Source organism: Lichenostomus cassidix, chromosome 17 (assembly GCF_008360975.1).
Source record: "Lichenostomus cassidix isolate B80296 chromosome 17, HeHo_3.0, whole genome shotgun sequence".
In the NCBI taxonomy this organism is placed as follows: domain Eukaryota; kingdom Metazoa; phylum Chordata; class Aves; order Passeriformes; family Meliphagidae; genus Lichenostomus; species Lichenostomus cassidix.
The window spans coordinates 8,972,068-8,983,021 of NC_139497.1; the positions used below are offsets into that span (position 1 = coordinate 8,972,068).

The 10,954-nt window shown below is 54.4% G+C and overlaps 1 protein-coding gene across 2 annotated transcripts in view; it reads right to left on the bottom strand.

Moving 5' to 3' along the window:
* EHMT1 (euchromatic histone lysine methyltransferase 1) overlaps nt 1-8,695 on the bottom strand; it is a 119,755-nt gene extending 111,060 nt beyond the window's left edge. Inside the window, exon 1 of one of the 2 annotated variants that reach the window (XM_085076388.1) lies at nt 8,635-8,695. In XM_085076388.1, coding sequence (XP_084932514.1) covers nt 8,635-8,655 — 21 coding nt within the window. In that variant the 5' untranslated portion in view covers nt 8,656-8,695. Of the gene's footprint in view, nt 1-2,529; nt 2,550-8,634 lie in introns of those variants that run through there. The other variant, XM_085076398.1, reaches the window with a different exon arrangement.
* Between the last annotated feature and the right edge of the window lie 2,259 nt (nt 8,696-10,954).

Below are 10,954 nucleotides of genomic sequence, written 5' to 3' on the forward strand. Positions count from 1 at the left end.
TTAAGACCAATGTGCTTTTATCAAAGGTAAACTCCTAGAAACACAAGAATGTAACCAGATCACCGACACAAAGGGCAGGTTCTATAGGGAAGGAGACTACAAAACTCACAAAAAACCCCAAAAGAAGTGTAAGGTGTGCATGGAGTTCACTGCGTGTGGCAGAAATCTTTAAAAAACTCTTCAAAAATCCATGAGAAATCCAACTCGCAGTTCCTAGAAACCCGAGTGGAAATAGAAGACAGAATATGATCCCCCCTCGCTGGCCTTTCCCAACGCTGCACGCCGGAGGCTGCGCTCGCTGCTGGCGCTGGAAATTCCCAAATTCAAAGCAGACGGATCTGCAGCCTGTTTGCTCACTGGTGGCATCTCCCTGGTGCAGGGGGATGTTGATTTAAGGACAGCCAGGATCTTCACCTCACCACTCCCAGAGCTACAGGAGCTGGCACTACAGCAAGAGGAAACATTCCAGCTCATCCGAGGGACATCTTTAAAGGAACAGTCGTTGTTTGTCCTCAAAGTGTGGCAAAAAGGATTAAATATTCCACATGTCACCTCCAGGCCCGACAGGACACCGTATAAACAATCACCTTTGCATATTAAGAAGGTATTAAAGCACCAAGTTGAAACAATCCGAGCGAGACTGAAAATCACCCTCCCTAATCCAAAGAACAAAAGGATTTCTAATGTATGGGATTCACAGATCCTTAACATTTAAAACACAGAGCTGATAAAAGCCATTACAAACAGGTTTGCAATTAAAAGGACTTCATGTTTTGGTTACCAGTTCAGCAGTGGTGCTTTCAGCAGAGCCTTCTAGGTGTTGGTTCAATCCATCAAATATTAACAATACTCTTCAATTAATAAAATATTCAGACTCATGTTTTATATTCCCATAATCTGGAGGTTTATGTGCAAACTGGCAGGATCCTACATGGAACCACACAAACCAGCTCCCAGCCCATTGTTAATGCTTTCATCTCCCCAATACAAATATTCACTTCTTTACACCTACAAACCCACATTTGACTATAAATCTGCTGCCAACCCCAGTGAACATAAGAAATACACCAAAACAGAAATTAATTCCTCAGGTCCCAAAAATGCAAGTGAGTTAAACACTCTTCTACTTAGTGCATGTCCTAGTGACCTCCAGACTGGAGGTGCTGCCCCTTCAGATCCCAAATCCTCCTCACAGGGCAGGAGGAGCCAAGAGGAGCCTCCAGCATCTTCCATGAGTCTCCTCCATGTGCCTAGAGCAAAACTCACACACAGAGAATGAACTGCAGCCAAAGCAGCCTAAAAACATGCCTTGGGTGACACCCCAGGAACTGAAATAATCAAGAAAAGACAAATTAAACTACAGGGAAGAAACAGCAAAAGATATACAGGGCTTTTCCACCCAGCTGCTACCACCTGGGCTGAGCTAATCCAGCATCAAACCTGGAGTCAGACTGGAGGTCAGGCATGGCTTTGGAATCACAGATTTGGGACATTTGCATTCACTAGACACCGAGGAACACCATGTTTCAGTAACTCCCTCCCAATCCTGCAACAGGCATACTTTCAATTCCCAAATCAGCAGCTGGATGAAGCATGTAATTTTGAAACCCATTAATCCTTTCTAAGTCTTCTACCATGTGCATGTTTAATTTCCCACTTCTTGAAACAATATTATGATTTTTGAGAGAAGCAGAGCTTCTGAATGCTCTGGGTCAGCAGTATGAAACATCCCCAATTCCCACTGAAGTTGGATAAAGCATTGGGGTAATTTGCCTTCTGGCTTTGAGCCTGCGGGAGAAATTACCTATTAAAACTTCCTCTGAAACTGCAAGGATTGGAAATGTGCAACTGGAGAGGAAGAAGGTAGCTCAGATTCTCAAGAAACCAGGAGCTGATGCTAAAAAATGAAAAGAAAGGAGGGGAAATGTATCTCACTGCACTCAGGGCTTACTCAAATGCACCTGCAGGTCATGGCCAAGAGCCCTAGGGAGATCAGGGCTCCCTTTTCCAAGTCAACATGCTCAAATTGTTCTATCACACCTTGAGTTCTAAATTGATTTAAAGTCTGAAGCAGCACTCTGAGCAACTTTTAGCATCACCAAGGCCCCAGCACAGCCTGGACTGCTGTCCTGCCATTCCCTCTCAAAGAGGTGCCCTCGTGCCATGCTCCCTTCAGCTCCATCAGGTTCATCCTGGCTGCCCCCTGATCTCAGAGGCAATAAACACCACATTCCTGTTCTGTTCACCAGCAAGGGCAGCAGGAGCAGGCAGTGCTGCTGCAGCATCCCAGGGCTCCTGGATTGGTTCTCCCCACACCACAGGGAACAGGCCTGAGCTGTCTTTGGGCACCACTGATCTCCACTCAGCTCAGCTCCCCAGCCTCTGCTGCTGCTGAAAATGCTCTGCTGAGCTCACAACACCTTCTGGAGCAGCTTCTGGCCCAGATGACCCAAGGATATATCATCACTGTAAATATTTTTATCCCTGTTTGCACAATTTCACATTTCCCTGTAACGCTAAGTCACTTACCTGGCTTTATTTTCAGTTTATCCATGTCAGCCCGGTTATCTTGCTCCATATTTACTTCCTCCCCAGCTGCACCACCTGCAAATTTCCTCCCTGTCCATGTGCTGGCTCTGCAGGACGATCAGCCTTATGCAAACAGAAGTGGACCTGAATTTTCTGCTCTGCCACTCAGCATCTCCCTGTCCTGAACTGACACTGCCTCCGAGAGCTCTCCTGCGAGAAGGAGACACTGAAAAGGATGGATTTAATATTTATTAATCTCCATCTCCACCCCCCAGCCAGCCCCTGGTACACACAGACAGCTCAGCCCCAGGCCAGGTGGGCTCACCTGGCTCAGGATTTGCCTGCACCACGAATCAGGCAGCAGCTTTAAACAATCCCAAATGGAAAGCCGGGCTGAGATGGAAGCAGATGGTAAGACAATGGTGGGGATCATGCTGGGCATTAAGGAAACAGGAATCCTCTTGAAGCAACATTTCCTACTTGAAAAGAGGATATGCTGGATGTGCTTGACACTTTGCCTATGCCAGAAAGTTTTAATTAAAAGCAGGAAAGCCTTTCTATTTTAGACACAGTGATACCACACTGAGCACTTTTCCAAACATGGTTTATTCTGGGTTTATGAACTTCTCAGAGCCTGGCAGCCAAGCCAGGAGAGCCACACCAAACTCTTCCATTCCCTGTTGGATTTACTTTACCACTCCAACCAGACTCCAGCCATCACCAATGGGATGTCCCTGCCCACACAGCCACACAGCAAGGGAGGACAGATTCACAGGACTGCTCCCTGATCCACACACAGCTGGGTGAGCTTCGTGGTGACCTTTGGCTTCCACAACAGGGAAAGAGGAAACTCTCCAGCAAAATGTGTCTAGAAGCAGCTACACAGACTCCTTGAACCTCTCATAGTCCTGCACAAAACACAACCCCCTCTCACCTCCTCCTTTTCTGGGATGCAGTGGCCCAAACCAGCATTTTGCCAGGGAAAAGCAAGAGGGGAAGAGACAGAGCACAAAAGGCCAGGCAAGCTGCTCCAGAGCAAGGTCCCAGACTGGCATTCCAAATCATTCCCTGATCATTCCATACACATTTGGGAATGGGAACCCCCGAGGCACCAGCACTGGCTCAGGGATGCTCATGCCTTCCTCACTCAGCTGCTCCAAGGGGAAGGATCCAGCTCCAGAGACTCCAACAGGCTTCCTCCACAGAGGAGCTGCTCATTTTCCCTGTTGCTGTTGGGGTTTTTGCTGGTAATTGCATCTCTCCCAGGGCTTCTGCTGACACAGCAGTGGGAGAGCAATTGCTTTGTATTCATGGACAGAGAACTAAGTGGGCAAAACTTCTCAAATGGAGACCTAGGCTCTACTTTGGAAAGCAAACAAATAAGCTACCTTGGTCTGGGATCACCGCTAAACTAATAAAGCTGCATCCACAGCAAGGACTTTTATTACAATTTCAGCAAGAAGAAATGAAAAATCATCCTCTCCAGCCAGCATAATTACATTGGAAGGGTTTATTTAAAGTATAACCCAGGCCTTTGATTCTGCCTCGACTGACATAACGTTCTTCAGATGCTCTCTTCAGTCACATTGGCTCAGTCATATCAGCTTAGCACAACTGAAGGGCACTTCTAAGGCTTTCTTAAAGCTTCACAAGTCATATTTGCTCATTTTGTTATTATTTAAAGTTTCTCTAAATGGAAGAAAAGGATGAGTTCCCCACGGGCCTTTTCTAGCCCATAACACGTGAGAATTCATGGAAAAAGTAAAAGTTAGCACCCACTTGACACAGGGGAAGACTTTGCCAGGGCCAGGGCTGAGTGTAATTAAAACAATGTTAACAAAGTAACCCCTGTGCAGAAACCCCCACTTCGAAAAGTTGCAAAATCTCCTTAGGAGGAAGAAAAAAAAAAAACCACCTTTCTCTGCACAAAGACACAGGTAAAATGTATTAACCTGGTGGCCCAGGAAGAATTGAACCCAAGTGAAGCCCAGGTGTGCAGTGTGTGCTCAGCATGGTGTGAACACACCTCGGTGCACTCCGGATCCCTGGGGAAGCAGCTGCCCTGCAGGACACAGCCCTGAGCAGGGATGGTGGGGTTTAGAATGCCCCAGGCCCTCCCGAGGTCACTGACTGAAATGGGATGTGAATTAAAAGCCACAAAGGCTTCTCCTGACTGGCAGCAGGGAATAGGGAGGGCAGCCTGTGAGCAGCGCTGGGTTGTGCGACACCTGCCAGACAGAGAGTGGGAATCTGCAGCACCTCCCTCCGAGCTCGCTGCTCCAAGGCTCTGCTCCTCAGCTCCTGCCTTCGGCTGGGATCCCTCCTGCACTCAGCACCTGCTGCAAGAGCCTCTCTCCAGGCAGAGCTGGGGAGATGTTATGCCTCAGTGCCACGGGGAGGTCACTGAGCAGGCAGGGGGCTCAGCCGAGCTCCCAGCACTGGCTGGAGGGGATGAGAGCTGGGATCAAAGCCACCGAGAAGCCTCAGCATCACAGCTGATCTCCCCACCCAGCGTGGGGAGCTGCTGGGTGCTGAGGCCAGCCCAGATCCAGCCTCAGCCGGGTGCAGAGCAGCAGGCAATTCTGCCCTCTCCGCCGGCTCGTCGCTTTAAAGATCAAAGCTGCACCTCCAGGAAAGAGATTTTACAGATCTGAACAGACAGAAGGGAAAAAATGATGAAAAATGCAGCGTGACTTCTGAAGGGAACCACTTCACTCAAAACCACACACACACCTTGCTTCCTGCACCAGCCTTCCTGAGGTTACCACGAGTCCCAGGAAAGACATCACAGCTGGAACTTCAAACCTGCACCAAACGAGTATTTTAGGAAACACACAAATGCAAGGCCAGCTCTTCACCAAACTGATGCAAACTGGAGGAGCAGCATGAAATCCAATGAACGTGCATCATCATAAAACTGGCTGAGCAAGGCTCAGTTCCTCAAAACCCAATTCCTTAAATGTTAAACTTCAGTGTAGTAGGGCTAAAGGATGTAACAACCCCAAACTGGACTGGATATAAGACACCTACTAAAGAAAACCAACAGCAAAATCAGATTTCTCTGCCGCCTGATGGTTACTGCACCTAAGGACTGCAGCACAGCCATTCTCCAACACAGAAATCACCTGGGGAATGTAACCAGAAGAGTACAACCACTGAAGTTCACAGGACTTTGCAAGAACTTGGTGTTCAGAGAGATTCTCCCTCATCTATCAACACTGAGATCTGGTAAGAAGCTGTTCTAGACTGGGAGTTTTTGTTTGAAGTGAAGTGACTGCCAGCAGAGTTGTTGGGCACTCCCTGCAGACACACAGACATCATCTTCCCAACCTGCCCACTCCCTCCCAGCTCTGTGCTGGGAGCAAGGATCTCCTCCCAAAAACACACCTCCGCACCTCTCTCAACCAAGTGAAATAATTCCATCTGCACACTGCAGAACATCGTGGATGTGGGATGTTTTTCCTTGCTCTCCCACACCAGCACTGGGGAAGCAAAGAGCTTCTCCTCCAGTCCCCACATTCCAGCCAGACTTACACCAACTTCCTCCCTCCTGGCCTCAGAGGGGTATAAGCAAAGGCAGATCAGGCCTCAGACAGAACTGAGTTCATGGGGGAGGGGAGGAATTAAACTCCAAATGAGTCACTGTTCCCTCCCCATAATCCACAGCAACATCTGTGGATATTACTGACTCGAAGAGCAGTGGTTCTTAATGCTCTGCACACAGGGCAGACCCAGCCAGGGCTCCTGGGAGATGCTTCCCAAAACAAAACCTGTGTGTCTGGAGTGTTAGGACTGACCTGTGCATTAGGAGCTGATGAGTTATGAGCCAACTCCTGCCCCAGTTACAGCCATGCCATTCTCCTGGAAGCAAAACTGGACCATGGAGTCACAGAGGCACCTGAGGGCTCATTCCTCCATCACAGGGAAAAATCAACACCAGTCCTCTTCAAAAGCACAAGGGAAAGGCAGCAGGATCAGGCCAATTGTAATGGAACAGAAAACATAAAAGATGCCTCAGACGATCTCCCAGCAGCAATGATGGGAATCCTGTCTGAGTAATAAATCCAAGCTGTCTGCAGCACTCCCAAAGCACTGCTGGTGTCACCTGCATGGCCCTGCCACAAACTTCACCCCACACAGGGCAGATGTTCCAGGCCAGAGCACAACCCTGGGAACAGGGAACTGCAGAGAGAGAGGCAGAGAGCTGGGAAGAGCAGCAGCCAGCCTGGCACACCTGGGTGGGCCCAGATGCTGATCAGTGACCACACCTGGCTGCAGTCACCAGCAGTTGCTCAGACCCAGCTCTGGTTGGTCTGTACACCAGTGTGCACCTGTATAATAATCCATGTATGATGCACACCTGTATCACAGTCTGTGTACAGTGTACATCTGTATCACAGTCTGTGTATGACTGTACACCTGTATTATAGCCTGTAAATGACTGTCTTAGTCTGCATATAAAGACTAATAATACACTATAATACACCTGTATTATAGCCCGTGTACAACTGCACACCTCTACTACTCTGTGTACAAATGTACACCTGTATTATAGGCTGTGTACAACCACACACCTGCATTAATGCACACCTGTATTACAGTCTATGTTCAACTGTAGACCTGTATTAGTCTGTGTACAAATGTACACCTGCATTAGTCTGTGTATGATGCACACCTGTATTATAGCCTGTGTACAGCTGTACACCCGTATTAGTCCATACACGACTCCATACCTGTATTGAGGTCTGTGTGTGATGCACACCTGTATTGTAGTCTACGTGTGATGCACACCTCTACCACAGTCCATGTGTGATGCACACCTGTACCGCAGTCTATGTGTGATGCACACCTATATTGCAGTCTGTGTGTGATGCACACCTGTATGACAGTCTCTGTACAGCTGTACACCTGTGTCACAGCCCGTGTGCGATGCCCACCCGTGCCATCACCTCGTGGCTCTGTGCACGAAGGCTCAGCAGCCAGCCTGCTGCACTCCCGTGCCCACCCGAGGGCACAGCCCCGTACCGAGTTTCTATTCTCCCGCAGCCGGGGCACTGTCAGGCCGCACAAGGCGCTGTCGCAGCCCGCTGTGGCCGCACATCCCTGCAGGGCGGCTCAGCCTCCCGGCATGGTCACAGCCCCGGCTGGCTGTCACCCCGCGGCAGTCCCGCTCCCCGGGGCCGTGCAGGCGCTGCCGCTGTCCCCGAGCCGGCAGGGTGACGGGGCTCTGCGGGCACAGCCACCCGCTGCCGGTACAGCTGGCACGGGGAGCCCAGGGATGCTGTGGCTGCTCCTGGATCCCTGAAGTGTCCAAGGCCGGGCTGGACAGGGCTGGGGGCAGCCTGGGATGGTGGAAGGTGTCCCTGCCATGGCAGGGGTGGCACTGGATCTTTAGGTCCTTCCAACCCGAATCATTCCATGACCGATCCTACACGCCCGGTGCGGCGGGCAGCCCCGGCCCCGCTCGGCAGCGCCCAGGCGGGTCGGCGCGGCTCAGGGAGCCACAGCACTATCAGCTCGCGGAGGAGCGGCCGGGCAGCGGCGGCAGCAGCAGCTCCCGAGCCGGGCTCTCCCGGGACGCGCAGCCCCGGCTCCCCCGTGCGGCTCCTCCCGCCCGCGGGCCCGGCACCCTGCATGGCTCCCGCCGCCGCCGCCCCGGACCCTGCATGGCCCATAGCACCGGCCCGCCCGCCGCCGCCGCCGCCGCGCCCGGCCGAGCCCCGGACTCTGGATGGAGGCGCGCCAGCGCCGCCCCGCCGCATGGAGCAGCCCCGGAACGTGGATGGCGGCCCGCCGCTCCCCCCTCCCGCCTCCGCCGCACGCACTCGCTCCCATTGGGGGGCGCCCCGGAATCTGTATGGCACATACCACCGACTCACCGTGGAGGGGTGTAACTTATACAGAGTCCCGGGCCCCCCTACACACAATGGCAGCAGCTCCCACATTCTTCCCCTGAGAGGAGTTGGACTGAACCATGGGGCGGCGGGGGCACGGCCCCCCTCCCGGCCTCCGACAGAACCCGCCTGGCCCTGGGCGATACCACTCCACGCTCCCCCATCTTCCTTCCCCCCGCCCGGGTAGATGGACGCCGCCGCTCTCACTCACCTCGGGATCCACTGTGGCCATGGCCGGAGCCCCGGAGCGCAGCCCCGCCCCCCCGGCGGCTCCTCGCGCCTTGGCTCCGCCCCTTGCCCCTCATTCTTCTCAATGGAGACGCTCGGCCGGGCACGGCGCATGCGCGCGGCAGCATGGCGGCTCCCTCAGGGGCCCCGCTGTCCGTACGGCGTCATGGCGGCGCCCATCGGGAGGTGCCGTACAGGGACGGGATGCGGTGACACGGGGACAGGCTGCCATGGGGACGGGCCGGCACCGGCACCCGTACACACGGCTCCTCACTGTTCCTACCGAGAGCCCCCGAGGCCCCAGCAAACCCCGAGACTGCGGGGGAAGAGCAGCCACCGTTCCCAGCGGAGCGCATCACGAGCTCCCCAAACTTCCAGCAGCACCCAGCACCAGAGCTTGCCCAAAAACCTACAGAAAACCCCTGCGAGATCCCAGAAAGAGCCAAAAAGCCCCTCTGCCCTCCTGCCAAGAAGTTAACCATAGAAAATCACGTCCTTTTGTAGCTTCTCCCACATTTTGGTCATTTTCAGCCCAGCTCATGCAAGGTTTTTGGTGTTTGTGTCACCTACAGACAGGGATGGGGCAGAGGGAGCAGCTTGCCCTGCTCCATAGAGGAGTCACTTCCAGCCTCTGACTCCCTTCCCTGCATCCTGAGCACCCAAAACAGCTTCAACCCTCCCAAACCCCACAGGGCCCTTCCTAATGCCCAGGCCATAAACCCATGATTGTAAAACAATTATCCCTTTTACAGCTCTTCAGTAAAGCAGAAATAGCACAAGGCAGGAGATAAACACCTGCAATGGCTCCCTGGCCCCACAAGTGCATCGGAAGTCACCCAGGGAAGTCACACCTACCCCAGGGAAACCCAGGGATGGGCAGGTGCTGCTGCACCAGCCTCCTGGATAGGGGAATCCGTGTGTCTTGGAGAGAAACAGGAGCCTTTGAGTGCTCTGCAGTCAGTTTACACATTTATTATCAGCTCTCTGGAGGGACACACTCCACGCCTTGGTCCTCAGGCTGCTCTCCTGCAGCCCCAGCTGTCACCTCACTCCTCCGAGCAGGCAAATGGACAATTCTGTTCCAGCTTCCTCCCGAGAGCAGCTCTGATCTCTGCTGTGGGACAGAGACAGCACCCAGGGAACGGCTGGAGCTGTCAGGGAGGGTCAGGCTGGAGATCAGGAAAGGCTCTTCCCCCAGAGGGTGCTGGGCACTGCCCAGGCTCCCCAGGCAATGGGCACAGCCTGAGGCTGCCAGAGCTCCAGGAGTGTTTGGACAATGCTGCCAGGGATGCACAGGGTGGCATTGTTGGGTGTCTGTGCAGGGACAGGAGCTGGGCTGGGTGATCCTGTGGGTCCTTCCCGCTAAGACATTGTTATTTTGCCTTGCAGTGAATCTCTCACCTTGCGGCACTCCCAGCCGGGGGCAGCGGCCATGGGCAGCCCTTGTGAATGCTGGGGTTACCCCGCTCCATCCCACACCTCCAGCCCCTGTCCTCTCCCGGCTCAGCCGTGCCAGCCCGGAGCTGTCGCTGTCGCGATGCACTGGCTGACTCGGGGAGCTGTGCTGCTGGAGCGGCGCTGCCCGCACAGCCGGGGTGACTCGGGCTTGGGGACAACTTGTGACAGCAAAGCGCCGCAGCTCCACCGGAGCATCTCCAGCATGGGGATCCCTTCCGGACCCCTGGGCCAGCAGCCAGACCCCGCAGGCGCCGGGCAGCGGAGGGGTGTGTGAGGGAGCCCGAGAGGGTCCCAAAGCCGCTGCGAGCCTCGGGCGAGCCCCGGCACAGAGCGAGCGGCTGCAGGCAGCGCTGGCTCGGCCGGCCCGGCACGGGAGGAGGCGGCGGCCCTCAGCGCGGCCCTCAGCGGCGGCAGTGCCCGCCCGGCAGCGCCGCGGTCAAAATAAGAGTCCCCGCGCCTGCGGACCCGCCCCCCGCCCGCTCCATCCCCTCCGAGCAGCCTCGCCCTCCGCTTGGCAGCGGCAGCTAATTAATTAATTAATATCCCAACACCCCCGCCCCCCCGAGAGCCGCCTGTGCACCGGTAGCCCCTCACGGCCGTGGCAGTGTCCCCAAGGAGCCCCCGGCGCGGCGCCTCCCGCCCGGCGGGGACACACAGGGGCCCCGGGAGGCTCATCCCGCCCGGGCTGAGGCGGGGTGGTGACAGAGTGCGTGTCCTCCTGGGATGCCCCCGGGATGGAGCCGTGGCTGCACAAAGAACCACCTCTGAAATATGCTGCAGCACGGGCCGGGGTCAGCCTGGACATGGCCAACATGCCGCGCTGGGGATGCTCAGCATCACCCCAT